We start from the raw sequence: 19,945 nt of genomic DNA, 5'->3' as shown, positions 1-19,945 counted from the left end.
TTGAGCTTGTAGAAAGCACTCAGTTTTAGTGTGCGGAAAGGATCGTCTTTTGCTTCCAAATGTATTGGCACTCAACCAATATTAGAAGCGGAATGGTGATATTGGTATCTTTGGTGGCATGCAGGGTCCTCATTGGAAAAATCTATGAAATGGCACATGGCAAAGGAGAGATGGCAGCCTTTCAGAAGGGAGAGCTGAACGCTGAAGTTTCCAGACCAGGAAAGAAGGGCATGAATGAAACCCAGAGGGGGAATTGAGTAAAATTATGGGAAACCTGTCCCTACCAGAGAAGAATGGCAAATGAAACTGTTGGACTATGCCAAAATGGTGAAACTGACCGGAAAGCTCAGGAACCAAGAAGACCAAAACTTTAACAAAGAATGGGGGAAAACTGATCTGTAAAAATGTAACTTGGGGAAAAAAGAGAGAGAGAGACATTGCTCATACTTTTGTAAACCAAGAAAATATTTAATTAAAATAAAACAAAACAAAGAATGGGGGGAAATTATAATTTATCTTGGAGACCACTGTAAGCAGATGAAAACATTAGCAGGACTGCAATAACACTTGTAATGTAGCAAGTACTACGGAGATAATGGAGTGATATAAAATGTGGATCACTGAAAAAGATGCAGTAGAAAAGGTTAATAAAAAGGACCCATGGAGGGGGAAGGTGGGAAGTCTAGAGATTCGGAAGAATCTTTAAATGTGGATGTGCATGGCTGTACTGTTATAATTTTATATTTATAAAATCAAATAAAAATTATATTTTAAAAAATTATGGGAAACCAGCAGGAATGATGGGGCTTTTGAGCGAGAAAGAACGAAGGTGCCATCTTTTCAGTGGTGGCCGTTTGCTTTAGAGCAGTAGTAACCTTTTTTTTTTTTTTTTGCCATGCCCCACCTAAGCATCTCTAAAATCCTGGTGTGTCCCCCCTCCATGATATATAATTCTTATTATTCAAAAAGTGAAGTCCTATTCACGTGGAGGAAGAAATGCAAAAAATAAAACAAAAAACTCATTGTTGATAACTCATTCTCGAATTGCCCCCCCCCCCTTAAAAATCAAATTGCCCCACGTCGGGAACCGTGGCTTTAGAGGGTCCCCGGATCACGCCTCCCCCTTATAAAGCCGTTCCTAATGTGGTCCTTGAGTTTTGTTTTGAGGCGCAGCGCTGGAGGAGACTCAGGAGGATGCTATGCGTTGCAGGGTGTCATTTGCAGAGCCCTGCGGGGAGTAGATAATGTACCTCTTCTAGGGTGGAGATTCCGGCCAGCCTTCCTAGCCTTATAAAAGGCCCCCCCTCCTCTCAGTCCCGGCTTCCCCAAAAGAAGCACCAACCCTCTCTCTCCTCTCTCTCTCTCTCTCTCTCCTTCCCAGCCATCCCTTCTTCCCTTGCAGAAGGCGCAGCTCGCACAGTCAGGACGGGCGGGAGGGGATATGCAGATCTGCCGGCCGCTGATAGGCGACTCCGGGGAACTCCTCCACCTTCGCGCGGCCCCTCGCTTCTATATAAAGGGTCGGCTCGCCCTAGCGCCAGGACAGAGCCCAAGGGGTCAGCTCGGGCAGGAGGAGCCGCAGCCTGAGGAAGTTGGTGGGCGCCTTGCGGGGTCCCCATTCCCAGCGGAGCGGTCGCGTCGCGGCCACCTGCCCATAAGGCCATTTCTTTCCAACTTCAGCTACAGTGATAGCTAAGTTTGGAAAGAGCAACACGGGGGTTAGGCCGTTTCGTCCGCTGCTTCTTCTTGGCGCTGCGCTCTGCCCCGCTCTCCTCTCCCGGGTACCCCCGAGCTAGCCGCTGCGCTCGTCGCGTGTGTGTGCGTGCGCGCGTGTCTCTCACGAGAGCAACAAGCCGCCGAGAGGAAAGGACCCCCCCTTCCCCCGGGGAGAGATTTTTAAAAACAACAACAACTCAGCGGTGCCAAGCTGATCTATATAAGCCATGGCAGAACAGCAAAGCAAGCAAGGATGCTGTGGTGAGTCGCAGGGCGCGGAGAGGGACGCGGGCTGAGCGCACGGGCGCAGGTGGCGAGGCTGGCTCGCTCCTTGTTGACGCGGGGAAGCGGGTCATGGAGAGGTCTTGCGCGCACGGGGGAAGGAGGGAGTTTGCGCAAAGGCGCGCGCGCGCTCCGCGAGGCGCGTTACGCGCGAGCTGCGCTGGATTCTCTTCTGCGCGCACAGCGCCAGGCGCTTGCCCGCAGTGTCTCGTTACCACACAGGTAGAGAGGAGCCACCGGCCCCTATGGACCTTTGAGAGGGCTCTGCGACAAGGGATCGAAAGAATACTGATTTGATCTTGAAGGGAAAATGGCAACCGAGTTTTCTTAGTTCGGTGTTACCCGCTCCAGAAACGAAGCTTTCTGTGAGTGGGTGTGTTGTGAGTTCATAAAACTTGCTAGGAGGTAATTGGTGATATTTCGACTGCCCAGGGGCCTCCATAGGATTTAATCCGGCACTGGGTGCCGAGTGTGGTAGTGGGTGCACATGCACCCAGCCCGCAACAAAAGTCGCTGCGCTGATGGGTGCGCTGTAAGCGCTCTTGCAAAGTACAGTCATGCCTTGGTGGCCAAACGTCTTGGAACTCACACGTTTTGGCTCCCAAACGATCGAAAACCGGAAGTGAGTGTTCTGGTTTTTGAACCATTTCCAGAAGCCGAACGTCTGCCGCGGCTTCCGCAGCTTCCAGTTGGCTGCAGGATGCAGCCAATTGGAAGCCGCGAATGGTTTCAGGAATTGAACGGACTCTTGAAACGCATTCTGCTCGAGAACTAAGGTACGACTGTACCTTGCTTTTGCTGGACAGTTCAGCAGTTTGACGAAGGGCCCCCGTAGCCCATTGGTAGAGGGCAGCTGCCTTGCATGCAGAAGACCCCAACTTCAGTCCAGTTACGGCAGCGGGTGTCCTATGTCTGAAGACCTGGAGAATCGCTGCCCGTCAGGAAAGATGGTGCCGAACTAGATGGATCAGTGGTCTAAGGCAGCTTCCTATGTTTTGGCAGCCAGCTCCTATTTAGGAGAAGGAATTCTTTAGCAGAAGAAATCCAAGATGCGTTGGAATCCTGGCTATGTCTGGGAGAAGACGTGTTATGCTTTGTGGGGCTATATTCCCTTACATGGGAAGAGGGCACACAGGTAATGCTGGATTGCAACCATGAGGTATAAAATGAGGTTGCTGAAGAAGAGGAGAAACTTTGTGGTGGTTTTCACACTGAAGAGAGAAACATCTGCATACTTCTGCTTTCATTAGCTTGGTTGAAAGGCTCATATCCCTGTAACCTAGAAAAGTGCATGTGTGGCGTTAGTTGTGATGGCTTTTATGTCAAAAGGAGGTAGGACCACTGTTGGAATTTTGTTCATAACTTTTTGCCATTAGAATTGCATAGCAGCTCTTCCGAGTAGCGCATGAAATAATTCTGGCGGACGATGCATGGACGTTAAATTGGGACTAAGGCAGCAGGTCTCAAGATAGTTGGAAAAAATGTGGCAGACTAGATAGATGGAAAAAACTAAGTGCCTTGTGACATTTAATAAAACTTGGTGTTAACAGAGGTGGATATTTCTTTATGCAAAGCCTGGAACCTATAGGTAGTTGTCAAGCTGTCTTGGTGCTTTACTCAAATTTATTAAGCTAAATAACGATACTAAACAACGGCAGAGATGATGGTAGAAGCTTGGCCACTGTCTAGCTCATGGGTAGGGAAACTAAGGCCCCGGGGCTGGATCCTGCCCAATCGCCTTCTAAATCCGGCCCGTGAACGGTCCAGGAATCAGTGTGTTTTTACATGAGTAGAATGTGTCCTTTTATTTAAAATGCATCTCTGGGTTATTTGTGGGGCCTGCCTGGTGTTTTTACATGAGTAGAACATGTGCTTTTATTTAAAATGCATAGGATTTTGTGGGGCAAAGGAATTTGTTCATTTTCTCTCTCCAAATTATAGTCTGGCCCCCCCACAAGGTTTGAGGGACAGGGGACTGGCCCCCTGCTGAAAAAGTTTGCTGACCCCTGGTCTAGCTGCACAAGAAAAGTGAATTTGCAGGACACACTTAAATGACAACTCTTCTGTTTCCATCTTAGGATCCTGTGCCAGTTATTTCACCTCTGCAAAATTCCTACTGTACCTTGGCCATTCCCTGTCCACTTGGGTAAGTAATGTATAACCGTAGATAATATACATTTGGCTGGTCTGTATAGCAGGATGACTTGTGGACAACTGTAGCATATATCAACAAGAGGGGGTTGTGCTGTGTGATATCATGCCACAATTCAGGGGAAATGTGCAACAATACATTTAATAAAATATGCTCTGACACATTGGTCCTGAATTCGTTAGCAAGCCCCATCACAGGTTTCAGCTCTGTTAGGACCAGAGCCTATGCTTTTCAATGAAGAATAATGTAGATCTCAGCTTTGTTAAAGAGCTTTGATATCAATATTCTGACTTATTTTCAGCAGTATGCAAAGGCCTGGTTGGCTAAAGTTTTTTTTTAAAATGTTTGAATTTTTATTCTGTTTTTATATGTGTTGGAAGTCGCCCAGAGTGGCTGGGGAAGCACAGCTGGATGGGCGGGGTATAGATAATGATAATGATAATAATAATTGTTGTTGCTGGAATTTTTCTCCTTTCCCGTACCAAGAGATATTTATTTTGTTTGCATAGGCAACTCTAGTGTGTAGAATTGGGGCAAATGTGCTTAAAAAATTGATAAAATTATCAGTGATTTATGAGGAAGAATGTTTGTTAGCAAAAGGGGATGGTTAAGACACAGCATTTCCAAGGAGCAATAATAATAATAATAATAATAATAATAATACAACCCATACGTGCACTGAGAAGCTTCTGTCCTGATTCAAATAAAAGGCAAACTTTTTTCTTTCTCTGTAGAAGGCAAGTTAAATTAATTTTTATATGCTGTTCCCCAGTGACTGTCATGCAGGAACACAGAGCTTATGATCTTTGTGGCAGCATATAGTACATCTGTGTCAGCACAGTGCCACAAAACATGGCATTAAACTGACACAGCAAAACCACTAAGGTTGATATTGCAAGAAGGTGAAAAGACACACATGATTAGGACTGGGGTTTCAGCAAAGCCTCTCTTTAGTTTGGCCATAGTTTGCTCAGGGACAGCTTTGCCATTAGTCAGAGCAAGACAGCAAATGCTGGGAACTGGGCAGGTACTGAGGAACAGAGCTGTGGGTACCACTCGGTCGGCCCCAAACCCTAAACCCAGGCTGCTGCCCTTGGGTGCAATGGAAGACACTGTCCACTAACCAGTGCTGAAGTAAGGTTGAACTTTTTATGTGGAATGGGGCTCCATCTTGTCCTTTGAAGCAGAAAAATCTATTGGGCCATTCCTGGTTGGAAGTGAGTATCTCACTATTCAGTGCAATAAAGAATTTTCCTAAACTCACCATTAAATACTTGGGGCACGATCTAGCTAGAGTTAAGCTTTGCAATTCCCATGGATTTCAGGAGGAGCACTAAATGTGCTTTTTTTTAATGTGTCAGGTTGAAATTGTAATTCTTGGCTGTCATATCATGGGCAAAGCACATGCATAAAGCACAAAGGTTGTTTGAATGGCTCCACTGTAGCTGTTCACCTTGGAACCTGCTTTTTCTATTTAAAACGGGCTTGCTTGTTCAGCTGGGTGACCAGCTGTAATAAGCAGCTCTTTACACCTCTGGCCATGCACACCCTTCTGCTCTGCCTGCCCACATCTGTGTCTAGAATTGTGGCTTATAATTTAGGTAGATTGGTCCTTAAAATACGTTGGACCTCCGCTCAACCCTGGCTGTTGGCTATGTTGGCTGGGACTGATGGGAGCTGGAGAGCCTCCTGTTCCTCACCCCTACTTTAAAAGGGTCTCTATCTAATGAAAACCCCTCTGTGTCCTTAACCGACCATGAATTTGCGGGTGGGAGAGGTTGAAATGTTTTGTTCAAGATGTGATAGAGAGATAGGTTCCATAGTTCAGTTCAGAGTTGAGCACACATAAGCCAGTTGGTTTTTCCAGGGAAAAAGGCCTCCCCCTTCACCCCCTTTTTTAGGATAAAAATCGGTCATTGAAAGATAGTGGCAATTCAGGCATGTGTGGAGTGGTGCTGTAGTACAGAAAGAACATCTTGACTGTTGTTGTGGAGGCAGCAGGTATTCTCTTTTGAGCCCTAAACGGCCTCAGTCCAGTATATCTAAAGGAGCGTCTCTACCTCCATCGTTCAGCCCGGTCACTGAGGTCCAGCTCTGAGGGCCTTCTGGCGGTTCCCTCGCTACGAGAAGCCAAGTTACAGGGAACCAGGCAGAGGGCCTTCTCGGTAGTGGCACCCGCCCTGTGGAACGCCCTCCCACGAGATGTCAAAGAGAAAAATAACTACCAAATTTTTAGAAGACATCTGAAGGCAGCCCTGTTTAGGGAAGCTTTTAATGTTTAATAGGTTATTGTATTTTAGCGTTCTGTTGGAAGCCGCCCAGAGTGGCTGGGGAAACCCAGCCAGATGGGCGGGGTATAAATAAATTATTATTATTATTATTATTATTATTATTATTATTATTATTACTATTACTAATGTCTGTGGTTATAACCAGAGGTGTCTTAGGTGCAAATCAGCAAAACAAAACATTTCAGTTCAGTAGGTGTTTAACCTAACCATGCCCCAGTTTTGCTACATAGCACCCCGATGCCTCTGTCTAACAAAGGCAAGTTCTGAAGCACAACAGATTGTCCTGTTTGTGGGTATGCAGAGGGTGGAATCCTTCTAGTTTCATTTGTTTTTACTGGGAATTGCTTCTGAGGCACGGGGTTCGTATGAAGGCATAAGAAGCTAATTAACTTCCCCAGTTTAATTTGCTAACAATTGGTTTGTGCCACCCATGACAGCCTTAGTGTCTGACTCACTGCTTTTCTCTCTTAATAAGAAAATAAACAGGCAAAGAAACACTTTCTTAAGTAGCTAACTTTGCAGAAGCAATACACAAACAGACACACACTTTGTGGAACCAAGACTTTAAATATTTGAATTAAAGGATGCTTAAATATTGCAGGCAACTGTATCCATGCTTGCTTTTGGTTGTTAGTTTTGTGGCAAGGAACTCCTCCTTTGTCTCCAAGAGAATGTTGTGCTCAGTCTGACAGCTGTCACAAGCAATAACTAAGCATTTAATCTCGGGTTACACCTGTGGCTTCAGCTAGGACCTTTATGGAACAGCCAAAACAACTTACATTTTTAGAGACGAAAATTCTGCTTCTAGTAACTATATCAAGTTAAGGTAATTTCATATTTTCAATCCCAGGATGATCCGTAAGGGCACTTACGTCAAACGTGGCTCCTCAGTGAGTGTATTTACTCATACGCATTGCTTTATTACATTTACAACTTAAGAACAGCTTTACATGCACACCCAAAAATGCAGTGTGTGGCATTACCCTTATGCGCTTAGCTAAAGTCTTCCATAGGTCCTTTGGTTTAGTTGTTACCAGATTGTTGTTTTTCTTGCTCCCTTGGCTATTTTCAGGCATTAAACAACCGTTCCCAGTGTTTTCAGAAGTGAGTGTTGTTGCTTTTGTAGCCAAAAAGGCGCAACCCACACACAAGAGAGGAGGCACCAGCATGTTCAGGGGAGTCTCAAGGTTTTCAGAAATACCAAAGAATATTTCCAGCGGAGGTGGTGGGGACTTAGATAAAGGGACCACAAAACAACCCAGTGAAGACTGAGCACGCTTAGAGGCTACAGAGTGTGGGCTGAATATTGGAGGGGGCCAAACTGGTTGGTAGGACCAATAGAATGGAGAATTGTGGAGGCTAGCTTGGCTAGAACACTGAAGAGAAGCACACATTCATTGCAACATTTCAATGCTGGCCGCACTGGTGCGTTCCATGTTTGTTATCGGCAATTGCCCCCTTTCTGCTGCTTATCAAAGTGAGAAACTTATCTGCTGAACACACATTTAGGACTTTTCAGAGGAAGGTAGATTGCTGGAATGTGAACATCACAAAATAAATGAATGTCAGCGACACCCCTTAGCTAGCTTGTCTGACAGATGGCCTTTAAAGGGTCATTAGACGACATGACCCTTCCACTCAGATAATGGGGGTCACAGGCAATAATTGACTTACTGTGTAACAGTCCCATTGCCTGCAATGTAACCTGTCCAGTGCAAATTAAGGATTACTGTAGGAGTAACCTGTCTGGTACACAGCTATTGCTTTGTGACAGATGAGGAAACTACTGGGTTTCTGGTTTTTTCAACAGCAGATTTATTATGCCACCCAAGCTCCTGTTCTGTATATTTATCTGAGTAACAGTAAAACAGTTACGGGCATTTCATCAGAGTTCATCTGCTATCGCAGTTGCTAGGATAATGGGGAAGTTTCCATTGCAGCGCTTGCAGGATTTATTGGGTTCTACATATATAGAAGTTGAAATCTAGTCAACTTCAAGCAGAGTTGGAACAGTTTCAAGGGCTCCAACTTCCAAGAAACCAACGTTGGAGTTAAAGTGCTGTGAAGGAGGAGGATGTTGGGTTATTACAGGGGCTGAACAGTTCAGGTAACCAATGAGAAGGATGCAAGGAACTTCAGCGTGGGAGATAATAAAGGAGGGTAGTTGTCTGGTGCCTTCGTTTATTCGTTTTGTGTTTAGGTTGTCTTTTTAGTCCCTTGCCAGGGAAAGGGCAATGGTGACAAGGGCAAGAAGGTGGGGCCCCTCAAGGAAGGAGATTCACGGGGAGCGTCTTACCCAAAAATATGGGGAAGACACTCTTGGATACTTTATAGACACCCTAAAGCAGAGCTTTCCAAAATGTGTGTCACAACACATTAGTGTGTCGGCTGCAGTGTGTAGGTGTGTCCCGTGAATGCTCCCTGCGCTCCTCCCAGGGCTGCAAAGGGAGCAGGTAGCCCACCGGTTTGCTAGTAAAACTGAATTAGTGTGTCGCGAAATGATGCATGTCTAAAAAGTGTGTCGCCAACATGAAAGGTTTGGAAAGCTCTGCCCTAAATTGTTATGTGCAGCACATGATTTAGTATTGAACTAAATCTCTTTGTTTCCCCCTCTAGGGAGATCGTATGTGGCACTTTGCAGTGTCGGTCTTCCTGGTTGAACTGTACGGAAACAGTCTGCTCTTGACTGCTGTTTATGGGCTGGTTGTGGCAGGTTCAGTTCTTCTTCTGGGAGCCATTATTGGAGACTGGGTAGACAAGAACCCAAGGCTCAAAGGTTAGTCATGTTTTAGTGGTTTTGATGAAGAATGTTGACATGTGTTAAGTGGACCCCAAATCACAGAAAACAAGATGGAAGGTGTTAAAATGGCTTACGCCAATGTTTACTTTCTAAATAGATGATGATGATGATGATGATTGCAAGTTTTCAAGCATTCCCCTCACCCATGTGGCACTGGGTTGTATCTCAACTTCAGTGTACAGCTGCTAAAAGCAATAGACACGACTAATGTATGCCCATTGATTTCAGTAGGCCTACTCTGAGTATGGCTTAGTTAATTTTATGCCAGTCTGAAAATGATGAGCCTTATCAAGGTGTAGAATATTTGAATAAAATGCTAGAGGCATTGAAAGTTTGATTAGTATCTCATTCGGAGCTGGTAAAGAATAACTGTGCAAGCTCGCAGAGTTCTATCCAGGTTTACTCAGAAGCAAGTACCACTGTGTACAACAAGGCCTATCCTCTTTATAAAACCTGTGTGGCAGGGCTGTAATGGTCACATATTCTCTGCAAAATTCATATGCCTTGTCTCTTGGACTAAGCATTTTGCAGACAGTATAATTATGTGACCTGCTTAAAGCTAATTTTAAATAATTACTGCCATTAGTAGTACATTTCAGCTACTCACGCTAGGTGTTTCCTTCTTGGCTGAGGCGTTAGCATTTTAAAAAATTATGCCTTTGTTTTGAAGGCAGGGCCCAATGGGTGAACAATTACTCCATGTTTGAACACTAAGCCCAAGGGGGTTACTCAGCGAAGGCGTAGTTACTCTTGCTGGTGGAGCAAGCCAGACAGCTTCAACATAATTCTTACCAAATGTCTTCTTCATTTAGAGTCATATTTTAATTTCTTTAGACTTGCGGGTGTTATATCCTAGGGAGCAATCTGAACCAAGTGTTGGTCTTATGCATCCACTCCCCCCTTTTTTGTCCCTCAAAGTGCTGGGAGAAATAACAGAAGCCAGGAGTCTGTAAACACGAAACATGTTTTGCTTTAAATATTGAAGAGAAAGTTGCGTGAAAAGGTGCAAGGTCTTCCATTGGTTGCATATTTCCTATTGTCATTGTTGGCATGACCTAAATTGCAATTTCCCCTCCTCTCCCTTTATCTTAAACAGTGGCCCAGACATCCTTAATTGTGCAGAATGCATCGGTCATCTTGTGTGGCATCCTTCTGATGATGGTCTTCCTGTTTAAGACTCAGCTTTTGGCTCTATATCATGGGTGGCTTCTGGTAAGTGCACAAACCTCATCATTTTTATCAAAAAAACCATTGATAAACATTTGATTATGATAGCACTGTTGCCTTTTCAGTCAGCCTGAAGCTTTTTGATGTCACAGTACTTAATGGATTCAATCGAATATAGTCTGTTGTCAGTGCTTAAATGGATTTCCTCTTGCTAGGCCAATAAGGTTGGTCCCATCCTAGATCAATAGTAAAGCAATCTTATACATGCTTAAGGGACGCGGGTGGCGCTGTGGTCTAAACTACAGAGCCTAGGGCTTGCTGATCAGAAGGTCAGCAGTTCAAATCCCTACGACGGGGTGAGCTCCCGTTGCTCAGTCCCTGTTCCTGCTAATCTAGCAGTTCGAAAGCATACCGGTGCAAGTAGATAAATAGGTACCGCTCCGGCGGGAAGGTAAACGGCGTTTCCGTGTGCTGTTCTGGTTCGCCAGAAGAGGCTTAGTCCTGCTGGCCACATGACCCGGAAAAACTGTCTGTGGACAAACGCCGGCTCCGTCGGCCAGTAAAGCGAGATGAGCGCCGCAACCCCAGAGTTGTCCGCGACTGGACTTAACGGTCAGGGGTCCCTTTACCTTTATACATGCTTACCTTTGAGTAAACAGTGACATTTTCTCTTGAGTGGACGTGCACAGCAGGAGTGGGGAAGTTCTGTCCCTTCAGGTATTGGTAGGTCACAACTCCTGTCAACCCTCACAACAGGCCGTTATGATTGGGGCTGTTGGGAGTTGGGAGTCCAACAAGATATGGAGGGACTCAGGTTCCCTAGCCGTAATGTACAGGTTTGCACTGTTAAACATGAACTTCTGTACTCTGTGTGGTTACCAGTGGCGTCATTTGGAGGGGGGGTGGCTCTCAAAATCTGGTCAGGCGTTCTCAGAGTTCCTTTTTCAGAAGAGGAAGGCTTTTCAACCAGCAAACTATGATTAGTCCTTGCCTGCCAAGCCAGAACAAGAAACTCAAGGGTTAAGCCACATTCATGATCTCACACATCATGGCTTGATGGATTATCTGAACTGAACAATGGTCCAGCTTTCAAGGACACTCTTTTCTTTATACTAGGGGTGAGGAACTGGCCAGTTCCTTATCTCTCTCGGCCTGCTATAGGCCAACTTGGGCAGGTGAACAACATGCCTGTCTATCACCTGATGTCATAATGTATTCAAGCCTTCTTTAAGGAGAGAGAGGGGGGGGGGGAAACACTGGTTTAAAAATAAATAAATCTGTAGGCACTAGGGCAGCTTGGGCTGTGCTGGGATCTTTTAAATCTTCTGTAGAGAGCACTGCGCTTTGAAGCCCCAACAATCTGTTGATGGTCTGGACTTCAAAGCACCTTTGGAAGGCATCATCAATCAGCTGATCAGCAGTACCTGCAAATCCCTTTCTGGTCCAGCCATGACTTTACCTGTTGGGCAGGTGGGTGTGGCTTGGCCATAATGGCCTGGCTGGCCAAATGGGGATACCTGCTATACCTTAATGGTTTTGGATCGCTCTAGTTTTATGTCCATACAGAGGGAAGAGAAGACAAAGGATGGTTTTTGAGGCAGTGGAAGATGCATCTGCTAGCAGACAATGGTTGTGGGCAAGAAGTAAACAAGAAGTAAATTGTAATTTGGCAGTTTGAGGGAGAGTGGTTGATTTGTTTTCCTTATGCTTGAACGTCTCTTTCCATTCCTGCAGACCCTTTGCTATATCCTAGTCATCACAATAGCAAACATTGCAAATCTTGCCAGCACTGCCACATCAATTACCATACAGAGAGACTGGGTCGTCGTTGTTGCGGGTGAAAACAGGAGCAAATTAGCAGGTGATGTATATTGGGTTTTGGTTATCTTAAAAACTATTTTACTCTGTATACTTGGCTTTATACTAGCTGAAATCAGCACATTTTTCTGTGTTACAGGAGTCGTGAGTCAACATCAGGTTATAAAGGGCAGATTATATTTGTTTCTCTTCCCTCCTCTTTCTTGTTCAGAGAGAGCAGGAGAGTAGCTAATTATAATAAGTGGATTATCAGTTGGTCATGTAGACATTATGCTCTGTGGCCCTTGTTATAGTTCAGCTATTACACTGCCAAGGTTGAACAAACACAGAACTTTTTACACAGCTGTGTTTAGAATCAATGCTTTGTCACATTTTTACTACGAAAATATTTCTTGCAGTAGTACAAGGGTAAGCATCGATCTAATTTTACCAGGTGCGATGAGTTCTTGCCAATATCCTCTGTTGTAAGAGGGGTGAACTGTGTTGCCATATGGCAAGCCTTAAACCCCAGTTGTAAGCCTGCGCAGATGGAGTCAGTAAGCTCCAGGATGTTTCAACAATCTAGACCACATTCTGTTGATTTTAGTTGCTTGTACATGTTTGGACTTGAAGTGCCTTTATTTATTTAAAGATTAAAAAAAAAACAAAAACCTGTATACCACAACTTCATTTTTTTAAAAAAACACACTAAAGTGGTTTGCAACAATTACATATACACAACAAAAACCATGCAAACAAATTCACAAAGATAATCAGACAACTGTTGCAGAAAGTGTTTGTCTTAATTGTCTGCAGAAGCCTGGGAACAAAGAAAACTTTTCAGCAGTCGTCTGAAGGTCAAAATAGAAGACACCTGCTGCATATTTTGGAAGAACATTCCACAGGGCTGGGCTGGTGACACTGTTTCTTGTCCATGTCCAGTGAGCCTCACCAACTCAGGGGACAAGCAACAACACCTCCTATAGATGATCTCAGAGATCAAACTGGGATGTAAAGATTCAGGCAGGGCCCTTAGGTTGCCTGGACTTAAGCTGTTCAGGGCTTTGTAAATTAATACAAGGAGCTTGAACCCGGCTTGGTAGTAGATGGGTAGCCAGTTTAGCCGTTTTCACTGGTGTTATGTGTTGTTGTCCAGGTTGAAGGTTGTTGTATGAATTTACAGAGCCCTGAACAACTTAGGTCCAGGATATCTCAGGAATCGCCTGAACCCTTATATCCCCGCTTGATCACTGAGATCACCTGCAGGAGAATCTCTGCACAGTAATCCAACAGAAATTGTATGTTAAGACTATTGGAGATGAGGTGGTGGAGCCAAAAGACTGCGGCTGCTATCTTTACTGTACAGGGCTACAGGTACATTTGAAGAGAGAGGAAATGTGAGAAGCTACATACTTTTTGCTGTAATTCAGTTGTGCTGCCAAGTCTTTGAGGAGCTTCTGGCCTGTTTGTACTTAAAAAAATAACAATGATCTGTGTATGTATGATTATTTAAGAAGTTTCTGGGGCAGTATGAGGAGGAAAACAAAAGGATAGTATATAATATAGAAGGTCTGAGTGTTGGCCTCTGAATCAAGGCTTACTTGTTTGTAGTAAATTTTATTGAAATCTTTAGGAGATCTTTGTGTGCAAGTAAATAGTATTGAATTTGGGGTTCCCAGCTTCTATATCAAGTGCCAATTTTGCGTTTTCCAATGTTCCCTTACAGATATGAACGCTACAATACGAAGAATTGACCAGCTGACCAATATCTTGGCCCCAATGGCTGTTGGGCAGATAATGACCTTTGGATCACCTGTGATTGGCTGCGGATTCATTTCTGGGTGGAACTTGATTTCCATGTGTGCAGAATATATGCTGCTGTGGAAAGTTTACCAGAAAACTCCTGCTTTGGCTCATAAATCCAGTTCAAAGGTTGAGGAGTCAGAACTGAAGCAGCTGAACATGCAGAAAGGTACCAGTATTTCCAAGGAGTGTATTTGGCCAAATAGAAATGACCTATAAGATATAAACCTACGTACAGCTTCCCAAAAGCAAGCCCTATTGTGTTGAAGGAGACTTACTCTCTCACTGTGTGAAGAGTTGCAGCCCCAGTCCATCTCTTTTCATAGAATGCTTCCAAAATGGATTGCACTACAAAAAGGTCTTTTGAATTTGTTTGGAAATGTTAAACTTGCTTGTTTCCTACAGGTGGATTCCATACATATTACTATCACTCCTGCTTCTGTCGGCACCTAGTGATCACCTTCTAATTCCATCTGCCAAGTGCATCTGCCAGTCACAAATATATTCCTTCAAAAGCTGATCCTTTTAAAATGAGTTAAATATATTCTTGAATATTGTTTTTTGTAATCATCATCATCATCATCATATACTACCTTTCATTAGTAGGAAAATACCAAAGTGATGTCCTTTTTAAAAAAAAAAAAAAAAATCCATTAAAACAGACAAATGAAATGAAATGGCAAAACTAGCGCAGTGTCAAACACTGCTACTGTCCTAATGATCCACATTCTTTGGTTTAAGCCAGATACTTAAGACCTGGGTGCAGCTGAACGGTCTGCTGAGTGGCAGAAAGCATGTAGGCTCTCCTGAGTTCTCCTTGCTCACAAGAGTTCTTGCTAACAGGACTTCTAGCTGTAGTTTGACGAACCACTGTCGAAATAAAGTAATGGCACAATACAATGTTTTTCCTTGGCAGTACTTAACTCTTGTCTCGGTCCACAGGTGGCGAGTCAAAGCCCAACGAAGGAGTCCAGTTAATTGGCGAGAAAGACATGGCTGTCTTTGAGCCCAAACTGGAGGAAGAAGTTAGCTGTCTTTCTCGGATGGCTGAGCCTTTCAGTACGTTCCGGGACGGATGGGTGGCCTACTACAACCAGCCGGTGTTCCTTGCAGGAATGGCCCTTGCGTTCCTTTACATGACTGTCCTAGGCTTTGACTGCATTACTACTGGCTATGCATATACTCAGGGACTGAGTGGTTCCACTCTAAGCCTCTTAATGGGGGGTTCGGCCATAACTGGAATCCTGGGTACTGTTGCCTTCACCTGGCTGCGTCGCAGGTGTGGCCTGGTTCGTACGGGTATCATCTCTGGAGTGGCCCAGTTGGCTTCCCTCGTCTTGTGTGTGATTTCGGTGTTCATGCCTGGAAGTCCTTTGGATCTGACTGTTTCCCCGTTTGCTGACATCAGTGCTAGATTGTTTGAAAGTAACCCGTTGCCTACTATGGCGCCTCAAGGCGAGCTCCTGGAAATGCCCTTTACAACTGGAATGCCTTCCTTGTTCAATGAGTCAACTTCTGATCCGGGTTTGGCTCCCAACCCTGTGCCTATTGTCTCCGTAAGCCTTCTGTTTGCAGGAGTCATTGCTGCGAGAATTGGTAAGTTAACTCATAGAATCATAATAAAAAAAATCCTTCCAGTAGCACCTTTAAGACCAACTAAGTTAGTTCTTGGTATGAGCTTTCGTGTGCAAGCACACTTCTTCAGATACACTGAAACAGAAGTTGCCAGATCCTTCTATATAGTGAGAAGGTGGGGAGGGGTATTACTCAGAAGGGTGGTGGGAATGGGAGATTGGCAGATAGCTGAGATGAGCTTGCTGACGACTCTTAACGACTGTAATAGGTCTTACAGGAAAAGGCAAGGGGTGAGAAGGTGAGAAATGGCTTAGTCATGTATAATGGGATAAGAATCCAATGTCTTTGTTCAAACCAGGTCTCTCCATGGTTTTAAGTTTGGTAATGAGTTGCAATTCAGCAGCTTCTCTTTCCAGTCTATTTCTGAAATTCCTTTGTAGTAAAACAGCTACTTTGAGATCTTGTATAGAATGTCCTGGGAGATTGAAGTGTTCTCCTACTGGTTCATAGAATCATAAAATTCTAGGGCGGGGAGGGTACCCGAGGGTCGTCTAGTCCCAACCTCTTGAGATGCAGGAATCTCAACTAAATCATCCATGACAGATAGACATCCAACCTCTGCTTAAACACCTCCAAGGAAGGAGAGTCCAGCTCCTGAGGGAGTCTGTTCCCCTGTCAAACAGCTCTTACATCAGAAAGTTCTTCCTGATGTTGAGTCAGAATCTGCTTTCTTGTAACTTGAATCCATTGGTTTGGGTTCTGCCCTTTGAAGCAGGAAAAACCAAGCTGCCTCCATCTTCCTTTTAGACATTTAGATGACTGTTTCTGATGCTTTAAATAACAATTTAGACCTCTCCAGTAGTTGGAAGATCCTCTTGCTTAAATCAGATTTTAAGAGAAAGGATTGTAGCCTAAATATGATGTAGAATTGCTTGTGCAGAAATTGTAGGTTCACGTTCCTTGCATATATATGATCTTTGCATAACATGCAAGGCAGAAACTAGTTTCCAAGCAAATATACTATGCTGACATTCACCCTGAATAGTCCCACAACAAAGCAGAACTGTGCATTAGTACTGGAGTCTAGGAAGGTTGTTGAGAGAATAGTTAAAGAGTGATGACATTGCATATATTTTAGGTTTTGATAGTTCACATCCTTTCTTAATTATCTAAGTTGCAATCCTAAATGCGCCTTCTAGAAGGTAAGCCCCATCTGATGCTTTAGTACTGATTTCCAGATAAACACAAAGACAGGTTTGTGTTCTCAGTTAACAAGCAATCTCTTTATTTTTCCAAGAGGTGAATAGGTTAGGCATTTTTACTTATATACAGAAGAAGAAAAATTCACCTAGAGGCAAAAAATAGGCATGAGTTTTACTTTGGTTCATTTCATTAAGGCATGGAAATTGTCTCTACGTTTGCAAATCAGCTGTAGAAAAGAAGGTCTTTTAACTTTTGGAGATACATGAGATATCTTGTGTGGCTTTCCTTTTTTGCCCCCCAAGCAGGAACTGAACAAATTCCCTTTGTATTTGTCTTAACAGGACTGTGGTCTTTTGACCTGACCGTCACGCAGTTGCTGCAAGAAAACGTGATAGAATCAGAAAGAGGTATCATAAATGGCGTCCAAAACTCCATGAATTACCTTCTGGATCTCCTGCATTTTATCATGGTCATCCTAGCTCCTAACCCAGAAGCTTTCGGATTGCTGGTGCTTATTTCTGTTTCCTTCGTTGCAATGGGCCATCTCATGTACTTCCGGTTTGCCCATAAAACCCTGGGGAGGAATGTCTTTCTCTGCTGTACCCCTGTGCCAAAATCGGTGTCTGACGACCCACCAGCTTGTGATGCGTCAAGCGTCTAGAGAGAGTTTCACTTATTGCTGCCAGCGCTTGTTTTTCCTGTCCATGTACATATATATATATGCTTTATTATGGGTCAGGGGTAGCTGGTACCTCTTAAAAGTGGTGCTCAACGCTCCACCTCAACGCTTCTCAAACTGTTTTGCCTTTGGGCACATGATCACGTGTGGCTTTTCCCCAGTTAGAAGTGGCATAGCTTATTTATTTAAGGGGAGATCTCCTGAGTAGTGTTTTTTTTTTTGTAAGAATGATAGTTAAAAATAAAAATAAATAAAAGATAAATACCATAAATCAAAAGACAAATTGAATGAGAATGAATTTTGTTCTGATTCCGCCTCCCCCCCCCAAAAAAAAAAATTTCATGCGGATTTGGAACAAAGAAATTAAAACCAGTTTTAAATAACTATTGCATCCTCTGTAATATGACCAGTGATCCCCCAATGTAACATAGATGTACTATATTTTGTCTTTAACGAAATTGCCAAGAAACATGACCAAAACGTTACACAAATGAGCAAAAGAGTTATGTGCTTTACTCAAGAGTAGACCTATTAAAATTAATGGACCTAACTTAGCCGTGCTCATTAATTTCAATGGGTTTGCCACCAAAATCTGTCTTTCTGTGATGGTTGTTCTTCTTGGAAGAAATGCCTTTATTGTTTTAAGTATGCTCTTTGGAATAAGGAATAGTGAACGATATTGTAGAATATATTTGCAGCACTTCTTAGGAACCGAGAGCAGCAGGTACGAATATAGCATTGTAAAGCTTAGGGCCTTACATCCTATTTACGAAACTTGATTCCATAGTGTTAAGGGGAAGATACATGAGCTGGCTTTGTGTGTTTGATATAAAAAAGTGTGAAAGCATTACACTGGCCCTTTTAAAAAAAAAGTTCAAAATGCGTACAGATCCTTAAGCTGAGAATATCAACCTCTTATTTTTGTTTAGCCCACTAATGTCAGGAAAACAAAAAAAATCTATAAAGTTTGTAGCTAAGAAATTATTCACCTGGAAACCTCCCTGTGGGAAAGGCCTTCTGAAATAAATGGGAATCTGCAGAAGAAACTCAATCCCATGGGGCTCAAATAGGCAGCGTTCTGATTTGTGTGTATGTGTGCTTTTAAGTCATGCCTATGCCTAATATTTTTTGAGAAATCAGACCTATTGAACGTAACATGTTAGCAAGTGATGAATAGTCCATGCTGACTGAAATGTAAGGAACGCGTCCTTGATCAGATTCTCATGTACCCAAGCAGGTTGCGCCATGCAGCTGCTTTCTCCATTCCAGGTGGTGTCGAGGCTGCCATGTTGTAGCATCACATGGCCAGCACATGGTGCGCTGGATGTAGCTTTGCGTTCCTCACCTTTCAGCCAGCATGAATTGCACTCAGTAGGGTTATCTACCTTCAGATGCCCACTTCAGCTCACAGACTTGTTGGATTGTGGCACATAATGGACAACTTTAAATGTTTCATAGAGTTGATATTCTTATGCACTCGAGATTATATATATATTATCTCAAAGTATCTTTTACTGGGAAAGTGTACTTTTTTATTAAAAAAAAATCTGTTTTTGTAAAAAGGCTTCTTACTGTATGATCTTGTAAAAACTGCTTTGATGATCGGTAGCGACTGACAATGCCATATGCGCTAACATGCTTTCCGAGTCCTTTTTACAGTGTACAGGAAATGCTTTTTACATTAACCGTTTTATGCACTTTTGTGGAAATTGTATTAATGTTGCCCTGAGCACTTTGCTTTCCAGTAGAGTTGAATTCTCTTTACTGTATTCCTGGGAGTTTTTCTAAGAGATAGCAGTGTGATTTTAAATCTCTGTTAAATATTTGTAAAATATTTGTTTGCATAAAATACAAACCGTTTTTCACACTTTTGGGGTTTTTTGTCATTTTTGGGGGTATACTTTCCACACAAACACACATGAGTCAAGTTGTATAGAAATAGTCTGACCCTGAATTTAAAAGGACTGTACATCAAAGCTTCATTCTAATCTGGCCTGACCCCTAGAACTTTGAAACTGACACTAGACTTTGTTTTGAATGGAATGCAGACACAACTATTTCTGACGTGATTGATGGCAAGGTCACAAAACAATTTGAGGAAATCAGTTCTTGCAACCGCAGGATTTTCCTTCTACAGAATTTTCTTTTTAGCCACCTGAAACTATGAGTCACTCTTTTTTTTTGGTTGATAGTACTTCAGCTGTACATTTCATGGACGTTTTCTTATCCAACTTTTTATGAAAAAACAAAGATTACATTCTTTTTTTAGGGATGGAGCTATAGCTCAGTAGTAGAGCATATTCTTCCCTTGCTTGCAGGAGGGCATGGGTTCAGCTAGCATTTTCAGTAAAATGGATCTGGGGGCAAGTGATGGGAAAGATTTCTGCATATGATGGAGAATCACAGCCAGTCAGAGTTGAATGTTCTGGGCTAAAACTGAATCACTCTTCTGCTTTTATTTCCCCTTAAGATCACAGGAG

General features: G+C 43.4%; 1 protein-coding gene across 1 annotated transcript; it reads left to right on the top strand.

Moving 5' to 3' along the window:
- Positions 1 to 1,833: 1,833 nt before the first annotated feature.
- On the top strand, positions 1,834 to 19,332 carry SLC40A1 (solute carrier family 40 member 1). Its single transcript, XM_080971178.1, has 8 exons — positions 1,834 to 1,977; positions 4,077 to 4,144; positions 9,058 to 9,217; positions 10,338 to 10,453; positions 12,143 to 12,269; positions 13,932 to 14,177; positions 14,951 to 15,604; positions 17,128 to 19,332. The coding sequence occupies exons 1-8, from the start codon at positions 1,944 to 1,946 to the stop codon at positions 17,445 to 17,447; spliced, it is 1,725 nt and encodes a 574-aa protein (XP_080827304.1). The 5' UTR covers positions 1,834 to 1,943; the 3' UTR covers positions 17,448 to 19,332.
- Positions 19,333 to 19,945: the final 613 nt, after the last annotated feature.

The sequence above is a fragment of the Podarcis pityusensis genome (assembly GCF_964106645.2).
Source record: "Podarcis pityusensis genome assembly, chromosome: 1".
NCBI lineage: Eukaryota > Metazoa > Chordata > Lepidosauria > Squamata > Lacertidae > Podarcis > Podarcis pityusensis.
Note: the sequence above shows the minus strand (reverse complement) of the source record. Positions and strands in the feature narration are given on the sequence as shown.

What these genes read in the sequence shown, in the direction of transcription:
- SLC40A1 (XM_080971178.1), top strand. Translation starts at nt 1,944, where the DNA reads ATGGCAGAACAGCAAAGCAAGCAAGGATGCTGTG. An exon ending in CAAGAACCCAAGGCTCAAAG is followed by an intron (nt 9,218 to 10,337) that starts GTTAGTCATGTT and finishes TATCTTAAACAG; the next exon opens with TGGCCCAGACATCCTTAATT. An exon ending in AGTCATTGCTGCGAGAATTG is followed by an intron (nt 15,605 to 17,127) that starts GTAAGTTAACTC and finishes TTGTCTTAACAG; the next exon opens with GACTGTGGTCTTTTGACCTG.